The sequence below is a fragment of the Sinohyriopsis cumingii genome, chromosome 15 (genome assembly GCF_028554795.1).
Source record: "Sinohyriopsis cumingii isolate HCF-2022 chromosome 15, ASM2855479v2, whole genome shotgun sequence".
NCBI classification, from domain to species: domain Eukaryota; kingdom Metazoa; phylum Mollusca; class Bivalvia; order Unionida; family Unionidae; genus Sinohyriopsis; species Sinohyriopsis cumingii.
Genome location: NC_142975.1, coordinates 47,376,843 through 47,400,150, shown reverse-complemented (window position 1 = coordinate 47,400,150; position 23,308 = coordinate 47,376,843). Strand labels below are relative to the sequence as shown.

At 36.0% G+C, this 23,308-nt stretch overlaps 1 protein-coding gene across 2 annotated transcripts in view; it reads right to left on the bottom strand.

Annotated features, from left to right (window-relative positions):
- Window positions 1–21,645, bottom strand: part of LOC149781745 (kazrin-like) — a 196,186-nt gene extending 174,541 nt beyond the window's left edge. For both annotated transcript variants that reach the window (XM_089935863.1, XM_089935864.1), the window contains exon 1: window positions 21,170–21,645. Coding sequence is in view for 1 of the 2 variants with exons in the window: in XM_089935864.1 (XP_089791990.1) it covers window positions 21,170–21,233 (64 nt within the window). In the remaining variant the exon portion in view is untranslated. The remainder of the gene's footprint in view (window positions 1–21,169) is intronic.
- Between the last annotated feature and the right edge of the window lie 1,663 nt (window positions 21,646–23,308).

The following is a 23,308-nucleotide window of genomic DNA, read 5'->3' as shown; positions in this document are numbered from 1 at the left end:
TGATGCTTATGTAACATGTCAGCATGGGCCCAAGTCTCGACCAGTGTATAAATATCAAACTCACTTATATAACTGATACTTATGTAACATGTCAGCATGAGCCCAAGTCTCGACCAGTGTATAAATATCAAACTCACTTATATAACTGATACTTATGTAACATGTCAGCATGGACTCAAGTCTCGACCAGTGTATAAATATCAAAATCACTTATACAACTGATATTTATGTAACATGTCAGCATGGGCCCAAGTCTCGACCAGTGTATAAATATCAAAATCACTTATATAACTGATACCTATGTAACATGTCAGCATGGACTCAATTCTCGACCAGTGTATAAATATCAAAACCTATTACACAACTGATACTTATGTAACATGTCAGCATGGGCCCAAGTCTCGACCAGTGTATAAATATCAAAATCACTTATACAACTGATATTTATGTAACATGTCAGCATGGGCCCAAGTCTCGACCAGTGTATAAATATCAAAATCACTTATATAACTGATACCTATGTAACATGTCAGCATGGACTCAAGTCTCGACCAGTGTATAAATATCAAAACCTATTACACAACTGATACTTATGTAACATGTTAGCATGGACCCAAGTCTCGACCAGTGTATAAATATCAAAACCATTTACACAACTGATACGTATGTAACATGTCAGCATGGACCCAAGTCTCGACCAGTGTATAAATATCAAAACCATTTACACAACTGATACTTATGTAACATGTCAGCATGGACTCAAGTCTCGACCAGTGTATAAATATCAAAACCTATTACACAACTGATACTTATGTAACATGTCAGCATGGGCCCAAGTCTCGACCAGTGTATAAATATCAAAATCACTTATATAACTGATACTTATGTAACATGTCAGCATGGGCCCAAGTCTCGACCAGTGTATAAATATCAAAATCACTGATACAACTGATATGTATGTAACATGTCAGCATGGGCCCAATATCAAAATCACTTATACAACTGATCACTTTATATTTTTCCTGTCAAACTTAAAATATTCCAGAGGCAAGCTTAATCTCACTAATCCTATCCAAATTATGTACCATGTGCAAACCAACATCATCATCAACAACAACAACAACAACAACAACAACAACAACAACAATAATAATAATAATAATAATAATAATAATAATAATAATAATAATAATAATAATAATTTACAGGACAATTAATTTCAAACACACTTGTGTGTTTCGAACCGCAAACACCAGTACAACATCAATACCATATATGCGATGCTTTCAGGGTACCGGACTGTGAAATGTGACCGAACAATTCTGTGAGATTTTAGTATGTTCCTTCAGGTTTTGTAAATGTTACTCAAGGTAAACCATAGATTCAAAATGCAAAAACATTGGCCCTTTGGGTGAACTTTCCCATGCTGAAAAAATTAACTGCACTTTATATGCAAGATGCGTACTGACAACTATGGTTCAAAATTTATCTTTGATACGTTCAATTCTTGTGTTACGTGTTTAGGCACTAATAACAAGTAACAATAGAATAAATGAAAACAATAAGCTTTAAAAAATTTAACAAATAATTTTTTCCCTAAGAAGAAAAAAAAAACAACGTAAAAATGAAAAAATAAGAACTTACGGTATTAAGAAATCAAACCCAGAAATAATCCAAGAATAATCACGAATTAAATTTTAGAAGTCCTAGTAATGAAATGTTCTTATGAAATCAAGTTCGAATCCCGAAGAAAAATCCAAAATGGATGGCGGTGACGTATACTGTAGCCTTTATTTTATATTACGGATGTGTCTTCAGTTCTTTGTTGATCCACACACAATATTCTGGTGTTTGAATTTCCGAATAAAATTTTAATAAATGTCTTTGTCCAAGAAATCTGTATGAACACTCGAAAAATTCCAGGAAAAAGAATTAATCTTTTAGAAGCCAAATAATTTGAATAGAAAGTAAAATGTAACTCCAAACTGGTCACAACGAAACGCTTTCCAGTGACAAAGGTAAAAGCCAAACTGGGATTATTTCTCTATAGACAAAGGTTATACGGTCAAATAATGCCCCCAAAAGATACCCGTATGAGGGTCACGTGATCACATTCCAGTACAGTCTCGATTTCACTATTATTATTCACATCGTAAGAATGAATTTAAAAAAATACGTTGTTTACTTGTTTCTCAATCAAGGCTAGGAAGTAGGTCAGCAAAAGATACAAGGTTCGATGTTTACGATTAAACAGTCAGGTCAAACTAATTTCTGGAAAATATCAAATTCATAGTAAACAAAATTACATTACTATGACATGTAATGAAATTAAAAATAAAAAGATTTTAAAATTTACAAACAATTAAATTAAATCAAATATAAATTAAATCAAATATACATAACACAATCAACAAGTTTATTCCAACATGCAACGTATTAAGGAATCAATTGCAAAGTAGGGTCTGTTCTTTATAAACTTCACCAAAAACAAATCTAAGCATGAAAAAGATTGTAATAAATCTACGGTATTTGCCATTTGTATTCACGTCGCCATTTTAAAGATTTGTTATATTTGTCTGATTACTTGTTTGATCATGGGAACTCGTGTTGGGGAAATATTTATCAGCCCAAGTAATTAGTCAGTTGTTAGAGGCAATCATCACAGAGTACAGTGTCGATGAGATTTCATGATAGTATTGTTTGATTTCGTAGTGAGTTCAGGTCAATGCCACATAAGCTGGTCTTTAGCTACGTAGTAGGTAGTTCCGATTAAAATCTAATTGTGTTGACTGGATGTGTATCTCTTGAAAGAGACTGATATTTTATACGATGGATTAAATGAGTAGAGATTGTTCCATTATCTGAAGACGCCTTTTATTGTTGATGTGTGTGTGTGTGTTTTGGATTTTTAAAGTAGCTTTAACAATTTTTCAGTCATATCGCTACGATGTCTGCAGTGTGGCAGTTTATAGTGATGTCTAGCACTGGGGCATCATGCCGCAGACATGTAGCATGATGTTCCACCCAGTCACATTATCCTGACATCAGGCCGACCAGCCCTAACACTAACCTCTTAATGCTGAGCGCCGAGCGAGGCAGTTGTTAGTACCATTTTTGTAAGTCTTTGGTATGACTCGGCCGGGGATCGAACCCACGACCTCCCGCATCCGAGGCAGACGCTCTAACCACTAGGCCACCGGAGCGGTTTTATTGTTGATATGATGGTAAATATAGTGTAGTGTTACATGTGAGACAAGGCTTGAAATAATGATTTTACTAATCTAGGGATGGCAGAGTAGGAAAATAATTTCCTGTATTTGATCTTTGAGTTGTGTTTATATTTTCACGGCGTGAAGTACTGGCGCTATGGTACGGAAATGTAACAAGAAGAAGCCACGAAGTTGTGAGGCGGCCATGCAGTTGTGATATTTGTGATCATATATTGATTAGAAGATAATTATTTATAGCCAGGGCGAGTTGGAATTTCCAGAAGACAATGGTTAGCGTCGAGAATTCCGTGGAAATAAAGGGAAAACAAGTGACTTCTAGCAGATTTCACTCCAGGGATTGATTCGTTCGATAAAGAGACCCTTTGGCTTATTGCAAGATATTACGTGAGAAATTGAACTCATATATTGAGATTGAGACACGATGCTAACTCCTTACACTGTTTTCCTCACAATGTGAGATATGACATGTATGCAAAGATTAGACGGTTGGGTTTTTTGCATCATAGTTGCAAGTCAAAGGCAACAATCTTATACGCTCCTTTGTCGTTATTATAGGTTCAGCCTACAACTGTTATGTATATCTGAGAGAGGTAGGTATAAGGTGAATTGTTTGCACGCACCGAGGAGAGAATGTTGGCATTCCTCTATGCCACTTTTGTGTACTGTAACTGAAATTTGTTGCGTGTGGTAATTATGGAACTATATACTATCTATAGCAGACAGCTGATCAAAATGGCAGCTTACTTGTGCTAGAGAAATTAGCATGAAATAGTACAATGTACACTAACTTTAGCAGTTGTTAAAACATCGAAAATCAATTTTGTCAGAGTAGACTATAGCAGCTTCTGAAACTGGAATAAATTAAATTATAAAATATATAACAATATTACAAAAGTTATGGTCTTGTTTTGTTTTCTTCCACCAATTCAACTTTGACTTCCTGGAAGTGAAAATGGCCAAACGGAGCAAGCACTTGTTTGATAGTTGCACATCTGAGATAAGGCCAAACTTTATACTCTATAACCCAAATTACACCCATCAATCATAAACCAAAACAACGGAAAAGAAAAGTTGATTTAACAAAACCTAAGATATGCAAGTTCCTTTTTAAATAGCCAGGAATACCAGCGAGGAAAACCTTGGAATTTTGTTTTCTTACAACAATTAAACCGTATGCAGAGTATGAAACTGTAGAGTGCCATCATGAGGCTCCATCAACGGAACTATCTTGGATGAAGGGTATTTATGATTTTGGAAGAATTTAAGACTGTCTGAAATACAATGAAATCCACCAATCGCAATTTGAACATAGTTTCAGCGTAACCAATGAAATGCAAAAACCCAGAGTAATGTCAGTAATTTCAGTGATATATTCGTTACGTAACAACCAAACTTCCGGACAATTATGCCAATTTGTTGTGCTGGTCTCAAAACACCTTTGTAAGTTTGACAAATAGTTATTTATGCATATTAATATTACGGTGAAATTTGATGAAATGGTTGAGACCAGCTATATTCTTGCATGCCCTAGTCACAAGTTGAGGAAGTAGTTCTCACAATGTATTTATGAAAGGTGATTGACTTTCCAAGACCATATAACCTGTAATATTTTGTTATAAGACAGGAGCAAATGAGCTAAACTTAACCTTGACGAGCATTTAGTCACGTGTTTTGACCGTCTTCCGAATCGTACTATGAACCCTTTTAGATCCTAATAATTGCATCCATGAAGATTGGGTGCAGGATTGGATAGAGATTGGAGGGAATGACCAAACTGCGTGTCTTCATGTCCCCTACAGATACTGCATATACAATGGTAAACCGAAAAGTAATGGTTAACGAGTAAAATAAAACTGCCACCGTAACAAATACATTACGGACGTCTTGTAAGGCAAAATATCTTACAGCGGGCTCTGTCCAACCAAACAAGCTATTGACTGTGTGTTGAAAAAGATGTACACCATTAACCATTACTGTTGCAATCTGATTTTATTGACTGGGAGTCGTATGACACCGGGGTTTCTTGCTGCTGCCGATGGTTACGTGACGTTGACTCGGAGGACGGTATCGTTTTCCTCGCAGAGAGGGACCAACTGGTTTGCGTGGAATACGGAGGCACTTGATGGATCCTTCAGCAGATTGAGGGGTGGGCCATGCGTGGTGGCTCCTTGACCATTCGACGAGAGCTGTGTGAACCGAAAACCCATCGTCAACTGGACGCCATGAGATTCACGTGTTCCATTGTTTAATCAATATTAATCAATACCAGAATATGAGTGAATTCAATAATTCAATATCGCTATATGAGATAAAATCAATAACACATACATCCTACGTGTGGATGAAACATATCTAATTCATATTTGTTTTTACAAATTTATTCTTTGAAAACCCTTGGTGACAGAATCATACAACGTGCATATGTGTGTATAAAATATATAGGGATAATCCATGGTGACAGATCCATATATCAGTCATATTTGTTTACAAGTTTCATGCTTTAAGTCTTGTTTGATTACTCGTTTAAGTTTCGTGTTCTGATTTGTTCCGGTTAGGAATGATATCATTTCCTTATATCGGTTGTTTAACTTGGTGCTCAATATTCTGTTAAATTCATTGTTGACTTCATTCCTGCGAGTTGCCGTCAGATTAATTCATCGTTCAGTTAGAGTATAAATAAATATATCAGTCACGAAATTGCCTTTGGGGTCTTCTCTAAATCCAATCCCAAATCGGCTTCATCCTGTTACACCCCTTACATGGCGTATCCAATCCCAAATCCGCTTCATCTTGTTGCGCCCCTTACCTGGCGTATCCATTCCCAAATCCGTTTCATGCGGTTACACCCCTTACCGGTTATCGGTTAACCATAATTCAACCAATCCCAAATCGGCTTCATCCTGATCCAGCCCTTACCTGGCGTATCGGAGATCCACGATTTAACCACCTTCATATCCTCGTAAAAAATTTGGATTGTATATCGGTACAAAAACCTTTTACAAACTTAATTTTTGTTCTTTCACTTTATCATCACATAACCTGCTTTAAACTGGAGACAAATCCCTGTATACTTGTTTCTTTGGGGGAAGACGGGTATTGGAAGATAAAATGCTGAAACGTAGTCCGAAAAGAAACAGAATTTATACCAAAAGAAATGTCTTTTAAATGGTAAGAAATTTATTACATACTGAGTATAGTGCAACATATATAAATTTATTACATTCTGAGTATAGTGCAACATGTATAAATTTATTACATTCTGAGTATAGTGCAACATATATAAATTTATTACATACTGAGTATAGTGCAACATGTATAAATTTATTACATACTGAGTATAGTGCAACATATATAAATTTATTACATACTGAGTATAGTGCAACATGTATAAATTTATTACATACTGAGTATAGTGCAACAAATATAAATTTATTACATGCTGAATATATTGCAACATATATAAATTTATTACATACTGAGTATAGTTCAACATATATAAATTTATTACATACTGAGTATAGTGCAACATGTACTGTTTGGGTGTCCATGACTATAATATTGTAATTGTTTTATGTGCGGATTTTGCGGTGACCATACAATTGTTGAGTTGTGATGCAACCGTGAAGTTGTGATATTTGTGATCATATATTGATTAGAGGAAAATTATTTATAGTCAGGGCGAGTTTTAGAAACGACTAGGGTTTCAATGCCGTAAAAAGAAACAAACTGAATGTAAAAACTGTAATGCCATCATAAGCCTTTTCCCCTCTGTACTACCGGGGCGTTAATATCACGATATTATTTATGCTGTTCTGAACACAATGAAGATACTTACTCTGTCACGTGACAATGCCAAGGTCACATCTCACTAAAGCTTAATAAAAAAAAATTATTTCACTAACAATATGCCGGTAGATGGTCGCCATGTATATCCAACAAAGCATATCTCGATTGAAATGTTCTAATATAGATGATACAGATGATTATGGTAACTATGCAACTCTTGTAGTGATCGCCAGTGCAATGAACTGGAAACATATTTACCCAGGGAGATCTCAAATCGACACGATATCGCCCACCTACATTTTTGTACGATACCGTCGTCACGCACAATCTGAAGGTCGTACATTGCGGTGTGATTATACATAAATTAACATGAGGAAGAAAAGTGTTAGGAATTAAATTTAGAGTTGATTACTTAAACTCTAAATAAAATACTAGTTTGTGTGGCTTGCTTAACCAATCATAAATTATTTTAATTATTTGTCACATTATTATATAAATCTGATTAAAATTGTGATCTCCGACATATCGGAAATCTGAAGGAGACCGATACGACGCTCTGTTGAACTTCTGATTCATTAGTTCAATTACATATTTCACATTTACGAAAGTAATAAACGTCACTTTGATTACAATGTTTCTTACGATAACTTTCCTCAATGCGAAATACAAGACTTCTGTTGATAGTTTACAACCAATAAGTGAACCGCCAATTCCAAAGATCACCGAAATCCTGACCTCCTTTATAGGTCTGTCAGATATATTTATGATAAGATGATCGCGAGATCTCGACTTCAGTCAGACTGACTACTTATGATGGAGAGACGAAAAACGAATCAAGCTTTTACAGTAAGAGAAGTTGCAAGTAAGGCAGCGCGATACAGTCGCGATGACGTGGGAATTGTTCCATATAACAGTGCTGACAATGCAAGCAGCACTACAACCTGTAGAATATACAGCGTGCATATATGTAGTATAGGTGTGAGGGTTTACCGGTTTACCGAGGTATTTTTTCCGGTCGTACGTACCACGGTACTTCCTCATTGTACGTACCACGGTACTTTCTCATTGTACTGGTACGAGTGTATCTGTCAGAAACTAATGGAGTCACATATAATTATATATATATATATATATATATATATATATATATATATATATATATATATATATATATATATATATATATATATGTATAATCCTTTCATGGCATCTTTGACACCTGTCGCGTATGCTAACGCAGTAGCCAAGTGAATTGTGAAACAGATTCGGACAAAATTCAACTGTCAGAAATATTTCGGATTAAAAAATCAACAGCAAATATCAAACAAAAACACACATCATGTTTTAATTATTTACTAGCGTATGTGAATGTATTAAGTTTATGTATTCCTTTGTAAGACTGAAAATCATCCTACGATCTTTTCTGTCTGCACTTTACGCAGTTTCTCAAGTCCACTAAATAATTTCTCGTATGGTGAGTAAGCGTGTTTAATGTTTACTGGTCCTCTCTGCTAAATATCTTGGCTGATGCTGGCATCCCAAACTTTCCAAGCCTATTATATCAATCGAAAAGCAAACAAAATGTAGTATTCAGTATCAACACTTTCTATTTTTAGAAATAGACTCTCTGCTGTTGGCACTATGTCTTTCACAGTATCATCTATAGTGTAAGCTTAATCATCCCACTTTAGTTACAGCTTTAAAATTGCAACTTGTACAACATATACACAGTAAATTCATCAACTTTAAGATACCGGCCATTTGATTATTGGAGGGGGCGGGCCTGTAATTTTCTTTCGAGCTAAACTATTTTCTTTTCTTTTATCTCAAGATAATTAATACTTTTTTCCTAATACTATCATGGATTTAAGATGATGTTATTTTGCTATAAATCAGAAGAAATTTTTTTCTCCAGTTATTGTCAGCTGGAATTAAATGAAATAGTGACGGGCTTCTGAATTTTTGGTCCCTTATATAATTGCGGTATACCGTATTGCGGTACGTTGAGAAATGCCGTGGTAGAACGCGGTGCAAAATATATCGCGGTGCCCAACTCTAACTTATAGCATTCCTTTCATTGCAGGATCAATATGCAAATAATATAAGCATAATTTTCTTACGTAATAATCCCTGTATTATAATGCACGTATTCTAACAGATTTAACCCTGAATTATAACAGATTTATGCGTGAACCCTAACAGATTTGGGTGTGTACCCTAACAGATCTAGGCCTGTACTGTAACAGATGAAGCGATTACATCCACATTCTCACAAATTGTGAAAGAAGACCGCAAGCATCCATAACTATGCAACGCACAATGATTCTCTGCCGTCTTTAACAAGAGGCTTAATATTGACCCTAAAATGTCGCTATCCAACCAAACTGATCACGGTGATGCAAATGTGAATGTGTACTAAAATAAAACATTGGCAAAGCTTTCAAAACACTGACATTGTGAAAGGCGACATTTGGTATACATGAAAGCAATAGCCGAAAATTATGCACACTACCTGAAGGTAAATACATACAAACAATCCATAGAACGTATTCTCGTGCTATAGTAGATAATATGGGATCCATCGAAATCCTCATATTGCAAACATCATTTGTTCTATTGTATATTTGATGAAACAATTTGGTGTAAAATGACAAACGTCAAAAAGTAAAACTTGTTTAAATTCATTGATAGTTTTGTCACGCATTTTTTTTAAATTAACACAAATTGAATGTAATCACTGGCACTATTTATGCTAAAATGTCAACATGTAAGCAAAACAGAATATAACTATTCATTGGAGTTTAGTATACCATATATTATTGTTATATATATATATTTAATTTACATAGTTTGTTAGCCTTCTTTTATTTTAAAATGATATTACACATGCTATTGTGATGTAACATTGTATGCTGGACTTGACTTTGTCCAAAACTGAGTTCATTTCTGCTTGACCTAACTGACTTTTTTATTTTATTATGTGTAAACAACTAATAATTAGCTAAATTATTCTCCCTGTGTATGGGCTTAATATCAGGATCATTATTAATAGAAGAAAATGTGTTTATTTGGGTCAGAGTTTTGGCATTTACTAAATGAATTATACACAATTCATGGTATTGTTTTGTAAACATCCGGATCATTCTAGAAGGTTATTTTCAATGAGCTAATGAGATTTATTTTAGAAAACGCTAATTGTGACCTGAGGCCAAGTAGAGAACTATATATATTGTAACTGTGGTCATTCGTGTTTTAAAATCTAGCACTATCAAGTTGTTTATTATATGTTGTGACAAGCAGTTTTGGGCTGCAATCCTTTTTGTTCCAATTATTCAATTCAAGTTATTATTTTCTCTGGAAATACGTAAGCGCTCGGGGGCCCAGAGTGGCCGAGTGGTCTAAAGCGCTCTCCGTTACGGATTACTGCCATCTCAACTGTCTGCGTGGGTTCGAGTCACGGATTCAGCTAATGTGGGTATGTGAGGAAGCTTGCCAGCAGCTTCTCGCGGGTCGGTGGTTCTTTCCGGGGGTTTCCCGGGTTCTTCCTCCACCATTAATACTGGCCACCATGTATAGCCTATGGTGTGCTGAAAAATGGCGTTAAACCCTACAACAACAACAACATAAGTGCTCTGATAAAATTCTTTGATAAAGACATTCAATGGAATTTATGCTGAATTCAAACCTGAAATTATATTGTTGTGATTCAACAAAAGACTGTCGATACATCAGCACTATATAAGCTATAACATACACGCGTCATCGCCTTCGATTTTTGGATTTCTTTGTGACTTGTACTGCGTTTTATTCAGGACTTTAAATTACTAGGACTTGTGTCTGTAATTCTTGGTTTATTTTGGGATTTAATTCACAATATCGTAAATTCTTTTTTTTCTTCTCATTTTCACTTTGTATTCTAGGACAATACATTATTTTTTAAATTTTAACAAAGCTTGTTGTCTTTTAATATTTTATGTTACTTATTTTAAGAGTATAGACTCGTAACAATATACGTACCCATATCTAGTCAAATTCTTTAATGCATTTTGTGACACAGGGTACTTCCCTACGCAATGGGGCGAATGTATTATCTTCTCATCACATAAAAAGGCCCTTTAGATGAACCTAACAGTTACTTCAGTATCTCTCTCAATGAGATCTTGAATAAAAAATTTACCAGTATTTTGTTCATTTGTGCCAAGCAAATAACAAAATTTCATGCCTGCTCTCACGGAGGCTACTCTGTGATAGATAATATATTTTCACTTCAAGAATTGGTTCAGAAACATCTGAGTAGAAAAGTGTGTCGTTTTTATTGTCTTTTCCTTGACTTTTTGAAGGCTTCAGACCATGAACGGCATTTGGGGGTGGCAAGTGGGGCGACTGCCCCAGGCCCCGCTGTTGAGGGGGCCCCGCGCTTCAGGCCTAAGGCCGTCCATATGAGTTTGTCAAGCTATATTCTCCGGTAAATTGGAAACGCTGATACAGGCCGCACGTAATGCACGCAAAGTTGCGAAGTCAACTTAGTCAACTTCGTAAAGCAATTAACAGGTGGCAGCACACATGCAGACAGATGCGGCCATTTTCTCAACGCCACTAGCGGGCAACGGCTGTCTTGTATCAGACAAATCCAGGGACCCTATGGTAAAAGCCGAAGCCGAGTCTCTTGCATATTTTGAGGTAGGAAACTTGGAGTTCATCATTGCCACGATCATATGGTCTGACATTCTGTTTACTGTTTAATACTGTGAGCAAATCGCTACAATCATCTGACATGCAATTGGATGTAGCAATACAGCAAATTAAAGGACTCGTCACGTACTTAACAAAGGATCGGGACACTGATTTTCATTCTGCTATGGTCACTGCAAAGGAAATTGCAAGCGCAATGGATGTGGAACAAGTATTTAAACAGAAACGAAACTGATGGAGGAAGAGACAATTCGCGAAAGTTGATCTAATCTAGACAATCAGTGTTTGCAGTAGCATACTAATCGAGATACCGATACTCTGGCTATGCGCGGTCATGGTCAGCCCTAGGCCCCGCGTACTCCTAACGCCGCCTCTGCTTTAGACTCTGTTGATCATGTAAAATTACTAACCTGCCTGGTCAAAACAAAGCTGGAAAGTTCTATATTTGATGAACAAAACTGTCTGCGTTCAAGTGTGCAGATTAAAGGACAATATGCAGAATTCTTATCATTTAATATTGGCACTAGACAAGGCTGCGTATTAAGCCCTCTTCTATTCAGTCTATTTATAAATGACTTAGTATCAGACCTCCGACAAAATGCTTATAACGGTATCTGTATTATATAAGAAGTATCTAATATCATTGCGCTGTTGACGTCTTTGCAAAATAACTGCTGAGACAGTCCGCTATTTACAAAGGCAAATTAGTGCTGTTAAAACATTTTGTGAAAACAGTGGAATGTTTGTTAATTTAGACAAAACTAAAATTATTGTATTCAGAAACGGTGGATTTCTGGAGATTAAAGAAAAAAAGTAAATTTTATGATTTTGTTTCCGTTCAGTTTTATACATCCATTAATGTACGTACCCATCTACAAAATGCATCAAGCAGACCCCGTTTTTCCAATCATAACTTAGTTATAGAGGAAGGACGTCATAACGGCATCCCCAAAATCTAAGTATATGTATGTTATGTGACAAAAGACAAACAGAAGATGAATATCACTTTGCTTTACAATGCCATTTTTATGCAGATCTTACCAGAAATGTATATTTTTTAAAAACAAAACACCCATGTGTAGAAATCTTCTATTCTCTGATAAAGGAAGAAAAACCAACATCATAATTTTTCAACCTGCGCACTACATATTTTTCAGCATTTCACAGAAGAGGTCAAATGTACACGTGACTATATTATTTTTTTCTCTTCCTATATGGAAGATGACAACTATTTAGTTATATAATGCTAGTTCTGTTCCATCTTCTACATATTTATGTTCGGTTCTTTCCCTTTTCACCTCACTGTGTTAAATCTATTTGTAATATGGCGTGCTACATCGTTTCAATAATATTCTGTAACTGTAGTAGTTTGGACCTATGACCTACATTACCAATAAACTATTGTCAGTCATTGTCATCAATAACACTGGCCTAGATTTTATTTATCATGAAAGTAATTAAAGCGATGAAAGCAATGAAAACGATGAAAGCAACGAAAGCGATGATGGCATGGGTGACATTCTGCTCTACAATTATGTTTCTCGTTTCCGAAATGCTGAAGTTGCCGCAGTCTATGAAAACTGGTGATAAATGTATGGCAAAACTTTGTCCAGCAGATCAGTTTTTAACACTGAATGGTCGATGCATGGAGAATCTAGAGGCATTATTACATTTCATGGTCATAATGGCATGCCCATGGATGAGTAAAATATTAGATGTTTAGAGATGTATCGTACCTTATGGTTTGTGTTATTTGAAATTGCATTTTTTTTATCACCATCAAATCATAGTACAAATCCACCCACCGCTTCTTAAAGAAAATATTGAAAACCATATCAATGTCCTTCCAGCATCAATGGACTGTTGTTAGCGAGGCTGCATTATTTGATACTCTAATAAAGTTTGATAGGGTAGCCAACATAAATGCTATGAATTTATATCTTTGTAGATTGGTAATTAGAGAGGGTAGCCATCATAAATGATATGAATTTATATCTTTGTAGATTGGTAATTAGAGAGGGTAGAAATCATAAATGATATGAGTTTATATCTATGTTGACTGGTAATTAGGGAGGGTAGCTATCAAAAATACGTTGAATGTCTTATCACTGTAGGGTAGCCATAATAAATGCTAAGAATTGATATCACTGTACGGTAACCATTGTAAATAATATGAATTTATATCGCTGCAGATTTGTAATTTTGATAGGGTAGCCATCATAAATAATATCCATTTATAAATCTGTAGATTGGTAATTAGAGAGGGTAGCCGTCCAAAATACTATGAATTTCTATCACTGTAGAGAAGCCATAATAAATACAGTGAATGTATATCACTGTACTGTAGCTATCATAAGTACTATCATTTATATCTCTTTAGATTGGTAATTTGATATGGTAGCCATCCTATATACTATGAATTTATATCAATGCAGGATAGCCATAATAAATGTTATGAATATATGTCATTGTACGGTAGCCATCATAAATTTTATGATATATATCACTGTACGATAGCCATCATAAATACTATGAATTTGTATAACTGTACGGTAGCCATAATATATGCTATGATTTATATCACTGTACGGTAACCATCATAAATGCTATTTATGCCACTGTTGATTGGTAATTAGATAAGGTATCTGTCATAAATGACGTGAATTTATATAGCCATATTAAATACTTTAAATTTATATTGCTCTATTTTCTTCATTATATGGTGGAATGTGGGGGATCAAACGATTGAAAGTTTTACTTCCATTTTATATACACGAAAATAGAAGTTGTTGTTGTAGGGCTTAACGCCATTTTTCAGCACACGATAGGCTATACATGGCGGCCAGTATTAATGGTGGAGGAAGAACCCGGGAAATCCCCGGAAAGAACCACCGACCCTCGAGAAGCTACTGGCAAGCTTTCTCACATACCCACACTGGCCGAATCCGAGACTCGAACACACGCAGACAGAGGTGAGATGGCAGTGATCCGTAACGGACAGCGCTTTAGACCACTCGGCCACTCGGGCCCCCCCCCCCCACGAAAATAGAAGTAAAAAGGGAACAAAGGTAAGACAACGACTGCACTACCACATCTCACACTATCGTAATATCTGCGCGTGGAATCTCCAATTACCGGTAGACTGTACAACTGTTCTTCCCCTATACTGATTACTTGAAAAGCAGCAACAACAGATCTAAAAAATAACAAAGACAAATCAACCACACAGGATACCAAAATAGTATCGATTCCGACGCACAGATTATCGAATAAATGGCATATGCGCACAGGTTCCAATACTGTGAAATGGATATGTTATGAAAAGATTTTTCTTATAACTCTAAAAATGAAATCCTAACAGAGACAATTTAAATACCTTAGCCAGCGTTTTTATGCCCTGAATATAAAAGTTGTATAACAAATGTTTGCTGAAAATAATTTAAAAATAAATTTATTTAATGAAAAAAAATCACATGTACTTTTGTGACACTGTTAAGACCCTAATGGAAACCTATAAATGTGAACAATCTTCGGATACACCTTACGATGAATGGATTTTAACTCTGCAGGCTCGCGATTGTAGAATAAGTCCGAGGAACTCTCCTGCAGTGGTTAGTGTGCCGGACTGGCGACAGAAAGGTCACGGGTTCGAATTGTACAATAGGATAAGCCAGGGTCGGCTAGCGTGGTGTGCCTTTTGACAAAGTACTGCATCGTCTCGGTACTCCATAATCTACTTCTGTTGCTGTGTCGTACAACACCAAAAACCAAAGCAAACACATTTATCTTATACTCTGAAGATCTGATGACTATTGATCATCCCTGTAATTTGCGTCAGCTGTCTCAGGAACAAATAAATGGAGTTTGATACGAGTATTTTATTTCACTTTGTAAGGTTATGAAAGCAGTCGAAACTCTCAAACAAACCCCTCCCAAAATAAACGTGATATTGATGACGCGTTGAATGACATGTGGAAATAACCTGTGACCTTATTTGTTAAATAATATGCTGAGAATTATATATGACCTTATTTGCTTAATAATATGTCGATCTATTAAGTATTATCTTACTAGAGACTTTACTGAAAGATACGGAGACGCAAGAGTATGAAATCAACATAAAAGGGTGGCAGAAGTGCAGAACCATGAAATTATAATGGGTGTGTCCATAGTCATTCTGCAGAATCTCATTGGATCGTTTCGATACACGTTTACCGCTCCGGTGGCCTAGTGGTTTGAGCGTCTGCCTCGGATGCGGGAGGTCGTGGGTTCGATCCCCGGCCGAGTCATACCAAAGACTTACAAAAATGGTACTAACAGCTGCCTCGCTTGGCGCTCAGCATTAAGAGGTTAGTGTTAGGACTGGTCGGCCCGGTGTCAGGATAATGTGACTGGGTCGGACATCATGCTACATGTCTGCGGCATGATGCCCCAGTGCTAGACATCACTATAAACTGCCACATTGCAGACATCATAGCGATATGACTGAAAAATTGTTAAAGCTACGTTAAAAATCAAAATCACATCACATCACATCGATACACGTTTAGAGAACAACCTAATTTACTAAACATATACACGAAACTGGTTTCGCAACAACAAAAAAATGCCGACCCCGTGATTGTATATTAACCTTGAAAATACGGAAAGATAACGTGTTAAAATCATATTCAAGGTCGTTTGCAGACAGTACTGTAAAGGTCACTAACGGTATGGTCAAGTCCGTAAAAAAATGTTTGGGCAATATGGTTAAATCAACTTCATAAAGATAAGCTACTCGCACGCGAACACATAAAATCGTAACACACCAGCGTGACAGAGATTTGCAGCAATCGAGAGCCAAGTAAAGGTCTGTACAATTAATTACTACCGATAGGTATCGCTCATTTCCCTTTTCAAATTTTGTTTTTCGCCTTCTCCCTGTGCGACCCCTTCTCCCCCCTCCCCCCCCCCCCCCGTCTATACTGAAAACTCTGTCAGCACTGTTTGCGCATTGCGATAAATATAAACAAATTTTTATATATATTAGAAGTGGTACAATGTACTGGCGCAAAAGCGGACGTGTGTGAATTAGTGTAATTGTCTGACGATTTTCAAAATGTTAGTGCAGATCCCAAAACCTATACTACCCATACACCCCCTTCCATAACTGCACAAATTTCATGTATTTTTTTAAATATTTTGGCACCCAGAACGCGACTATTACGACCCTTCCGCCATACAGTTTTCCAGTGCTAGGTATCACTATAAACTGCCATAATGCAGACATCGTAGCGATATGACTGAAAAATTGTTAAAGCTACATTAAAAATCCATCCATACAGTTTTCTTTGTTTATGTTTTTAAATTAAGGAATACCTAATACATTTATTCCAGCAAAATTTACTCCTAATGGGTGTTTATCTTATAAAGGATGAATAACTCTTACTGAAAACAGAATGCCATCACAAATGTTGTTTTACTACCAAAGGCATGTGAACCTGCTGATAAATTTAATTTATTTCCTTTAAAATTTTTTAAACTTCGAATGTTGCTCCTTCATTCTTATATATTTTCCAAAATCTATTTATAATTAGGTGTATGGTATATAGGTAAAGATTATGTGGCCCTATATTAAAACGTTTTGCATGCATCCAAATCACAACAATTGTTACGACAATCTTAAGCCGCGTGCACAGTCCAGGTGAATATATATATATATATATATATATATATATATATATATATATATATATATATATATATATATATATATATATATATATATATATATATATATATATATATATATATATATATGTGTGTGTGTGTGTGTGTGTGTGTGGTATTTTTCCCATATAGGGTATATATATATATATATATATATATATATATATATATATATATATATATATATATATATATATATATATATATATATATATATATATATATTGGAACCACATCAAAAGGAGGATACACAGGGTTAGAAAGTCGATGACTGGTTGATAACGATAACTAAAACTTAAGGGAAATTATATTTAAAACTGATCCCATTATTAATTGAAGTGAGATGGAGAAAATAGTCTTCTCGTGAATTGTCAGGTTGTTTTTGTTTTTTACTAGACCGGTGTAGGAACTCAATAAATAAAGTAGCGGTTGATTCCTCAAGTGCGGAATACTGGTAAGTAATCCAAGTCTCATGCACATGTAGCTTAAAAAAATACCACGGCTCATACGGTTTTCTGAATAAAGAAGCATATATCAATGATGGTTTTATGCTGTTGGATATAGATTTGATCGTAAGTATTTAGAAATTGGAATATACCAAAATTTCAATATTATGGTGCTTCCATGGGTTTATTACAAGAATTAAATGAATACACAAGTCATGTAGCCGCTTACATACATGTGACATAACGCAATTAACAATCATGTTTGTATAAAGCTATTGCCGTCTCAACGTCCTATTTCAACAATTCTCGAATTGCTAAGCGATTAGGTGCTCTGTTAAAGATTGCTTGAAATAACGGCAACAGGATTAATCCCCAAAAGGGTAGACAACATCAATTCGATAATGTATTTGAAATAATAAAAGCAAATTGCAGAAAATGTACCTTTAAAAAAGTATATAAAAGACATGACAAATATACCGTAACTAGTTTGGTTAGATCGATTACTGTGAAGAGTGTCACTGGAGTAGACTGAAAAAATGTCAACGTGTTAAAATAAAAGATAAAAAAAATTGTTCTTGTCACACATGCACTACAAAGAGTGGAGTCTTACCTAAGGGAGACCATGATTAAGACCAGACTTCACGGTCTCGTGATTCCCCATAATAACACCATAATAATACCAAACCTAATGATCTCATTATTCCCCGTATGCACACAGAGTCGATGAACGTAAACCTTGTCGTCGTCGCCCAACCAGTTCTTACCTACATGCAAAAGAAGAATGCGTGTTTTGGGCAAGTCCTATAGAGGTTGTACGCTTTCAAAGGCCTCTCGTAACCCTGTGTATAATTTTAAACGTACATAGAAACACAGGAAAATAAATACGAACAAAAGAAAAGAAAACATAAATTCTTTTTAAAAAATTGTCTAAATCTGTATGGAAATTTGTCATTCTGAAATAGTCAAGGTTCATTCTGCCATCACCGCCTGATGAGTCGTGTCGATAGGTTTAAATAGTTAGGCTTTTCCGTAATATGGTAAAAGACATACACACACGCCTCCACGCACGTCCATGATGATACGGAAATGACCGTAGTCAAAAACCACGACAATATAGCGACAATGGTCCTGCAGTAAGTACCGTATTTTGAGGATTTTTAAGAATAAAGTTTAATACAGTTACTTGGTCCTCATTACCACACAAAATTAGTCATTATAATATGAACAGGTTAGTCTTTAACATTCGTTAAAGTCTGTATGAAAGCTGTTATGTTCTGTTAAAACAAATAACTTAATAAATAGCAGCTTTGGAATAACGACTGGAGTTAAACAAGGTTATGTGTTAAGTCCCGCTTTATTCTTAATAAAAGTTGCTGTTGTAGGGTTTAACGCCATTTTTCAGCACACGATAGGCTATACATGGCGACCAGTATTAATGGTGGAGGAAGAACCCGGGAAAACCCCAGAAAGAACCACCGACCCACGAGAAGCTACTGGCAAGCTTTCTCACATACCCACATTGGCTGAATCCGAGACTCGAACCCATGCAGACAGAGGTGAGATGGCAGTGATCCGTAACGGAGAGCCCACTTAATAAAAGTATATACAAATGCTTTAGTTAGGTACTCCAGTCATCCCTGTGAGCCAGCACCTTCCCTTTGTGAATGGTCACGGGTCCACTTAATTCCATGCCGATGTGAAACGGAATGAATCGACGGCCCTTAGCTAGTGAATATAGTTTTCCAGTTGAAATGAATAGCGTATTTTGTATCGCATATTAGATAATGATGTCGTACCCTTCTGTCTAATACTACATCAGGCTTATAAGCTCCCTTGAGCAAGTTATGGGACCTTTTGTGAGAAATTTATTTTAAATGTAAATGTGAATAAACCAAAGTTATTATTTTTAATAAGTCTTGAAAGGGGAATTTTCTAAAGGGTTCTAATTTTGACAGTTTTTATATTTGATGAAGACAAATACATGGATATTTAAGTATTCATATTTTATATACACGTGGTTTGAAACACCAATGTAATATAGTGTTAAAAGCAAGTTTTGTATCATAAAAGCTTTTACAACAACAGGAATCATGACTGTACAATTTCACCTGAAGATGGATTAACATTGTGTCAAACACACTGTACTGCACTGCAGTGAAATTTTGTCCTAAGAGTTTCTATCGAAGAAACAGAACCATTAGAAAACAATTACGACAACTTTGTTCCTATATAAAAATTTAAAAAATATTTAATAATTTCTTCTTGTAGTTCATAAAGCTGCAGTTACAATGTTTTGAGAACAGCTCTTGGCATACATTCTTTGGTTATATGTACTCTAAAATCAAGTGTCAGCTTTTCATATTACGTAATACATTTTAAATAAGATATGCTGGTTCGAAAAACGTATAAATAGCACAGTATACAATTACATTATATTGAAATATTAAAAGGTTTGATGCACAAATTGAGTTAAGTCGTGTAAGAGAAACCAAACTATAATATTGGTATTCAGTCTTCATCAAAAGTTTAAAAAGCCACATGAAGAATTTTCGAAAAGCAACATTTTCAGTGATAGTAATAACTCTTCGAAATAGATTCTGCTGCAGCAACTAATCTGTTAGCGATGTAAATTGGCACAGATAACCATAAAACACCATTTTATCAGATGTATACCATCTTATTCTGCCCTGTAGACAAACTACATTCACTGATATAATACAATCTTTATTGACTACATTTATAAATACCGCGATTTATTAATAACAAGTTTTTCTTTGGTTATCAATATGTACAAACTGAGAAACTTTCCTCAATTAGTAATCTCAGAACATTCTGAATAAATGACTGGACATGTAATCCAATACATCTTGGGAATGAGTACTATATTAACAACCTAAGTTTTCATAAATGTGTATCACCGGTCTTATTGTATTTAATACATGTACGTCCGTGAAAACGTTTGTTGTGTTGCAGATAATCATGTCAATGGATTTATTTTATACAGTTAATATCTATTAAACTGAACTGAAATGGTGGATCTTCGAATCGCCATGGGTTCGTGTTTGACACTCCCAGATGGTTTCTGACTACCCCCACTAATAATAAAAAAAAAAATGAAGAAAAAGAAAAATTCGCAGCGCGCGTATGTTTTTGAGACAGACAAAAATAGAGAAGTGACTGGACACAAAATCGTTGTCCAGAAACACATAATTTCTATATCTTATGGAGCGAGTCGTGAAAGAAGTTGCTGCAATACATTATATTTCTTTTTTATATGTTGAAAAAATTATCATGTGCTCCACTTACCTTTCACAAGACTTACTGTGTAGCTTTGAGTTCCCATGGCACTATGCATATAACTGCAACTCATTGGAATCAACAGATGGTTGTATTAACGTCCAAGAACAATTTCTTCACTCCGCTACACCTGTCTCCGGTCACACTATAATGACCTCAGTGATCTATCCGAAATGTCAGTCATAATAATCCGTACAAGCGCTGTGTTAATTACGTGCATTTTCTACGCTGTTTATTACATTTTAAGCCACCGGTTACACAAAGTGTACGAGTACATCAGACTTCGCTGTGAAAGCATTCTATTTGTTGTCTAATATCGATTTCGTGTCACTTGGAAATTCCTGAATCCTCAAAATGGGAACTCGTCATTTGTCATTTCTCAACTGGAACAGTCCACTGATCAACTCGGGGGCGTTATGTCATATTAAAGACATACAAAGCATGTGCCAACTTCCTTTTACAACATGCGAGAAAGTACATGTTTGTACATCTGTTGTTTATTGGGAAGACTTCGACAATGAAAGCATGTACACCGTTTCTCATATGTTAATGCATATTTACGTCGACGCAGGTCTACTGCATAACGTAGCCGTGTTAGATAAGTAAACTGTGCTATCTATATATTTATAAATTTATCTATCGTCAGTCTCACAGACCTATACATTGTTCTTATCATGAGAATATTTTTGTCGTAATATTGCAAGAATATGGACTGATAACCTAAGATCGAGGGGGTGAAGGGGTAATGTTTACAAATTAACATTGTTGTTTCCTTTCCAAAACATTAGTAATTCAAGGCTAATTTCGTCTAGACCACTCCGGTGGCCCAGTGGTTAAAGCGTCTGCATCTGATGCAGGAGGTAGCGGATTTGAACCCCGTCCAATCCATACCAGGGGCCCCGAGTGGCCGAGTGGTCTAAAGTGCTCTCCGTTATGGTTCACTGCCATCTCACCTCTGTCTGCGTGGGTTCGAGTCTCGGATTCGGCTAATGTGGGTATGTGAGAAAGCTTGCCAGTAGCTTCTCGTGGGACGGTGGTTCTTTCCGGGATATTCCCGGGATTCTTCCTCCACCTTTAATACTGGCCGCCATGTATAGCCTATCGTGTGCTGAAAAATGGCATTAAACCCTACAACAACTACAACTACAACAACCAATCCATACCAAAGACGTATAAAAATGGTATTTGCAGCTGCCTTGCTTGGCGACCAGCACTAAGAGGTCAGTGTTCGGACTGGTCGACCTGTTATGGGGATTATGTGACTGGATGGGACATGATGCTACAAGTCTGTGTTATGATGTCCCAGTGCTAGACAAGACAACAAACTGTCACACTGCAAATATGGAAGCTATATGACTGATTATTTTTTACAACTACTTTAAAATATCCAACACACACACACACACACACACACACACACACACACACTAATTCGATACATACTGCAAGCCTTTGGATGATTAAGATTACTCATCCTTTTTGAACAGCTCTAATCTACAACTGACAAGATGTAACCAGGTGAAATAATCCAGTAGGGAACCAGACTATCATACTGGGCGACTGGTGCCCAACTTTTATTTTGTTTCTGTGTTGTAGTGGAGATTAATGTACTGTATGATAGCTAACTAGTGATATCTACCTTATCTTTCTGATTTCAGATTATATTGATTATGTGATGTTATAATTCCTGTTTGTTACACTCATAATTCACTGATGAATGTAATTTAGCCTAAACGTATGAAATATATATATTTTTCTAGTAGGTACCTCGGATGTATGAGAGACAGTCCAGGTGAAAGATGTTAAGCCTCTTTTCTTGGTGCAAATGCACTGGCCATGATTCGCTGCCATAGAGGAGCGTACTGATAACGCAGGCTTGGTGTGTTAAGTAAGCTTGTTGTTGCTCTGGTCCCTCATACTCGGACTATACGTTGTTGAGGCGACCTTTCCAGTGCGGGAGTTGAGATCTGTGTCGAAAGAATGGTTGTAACTGAAGGTAGACCAAAAAAGGTATGTGAACCTGCTGATAACCTTGGGTATGAAGTTATTGATACTGATGGTCGGTAGCTTGACCATCACTACCGTTTATGTTTTTAGACGGATGCAAAACCCAAAGTCTTGGCAAGCTTGTGGAATCTGGTCAGTGAG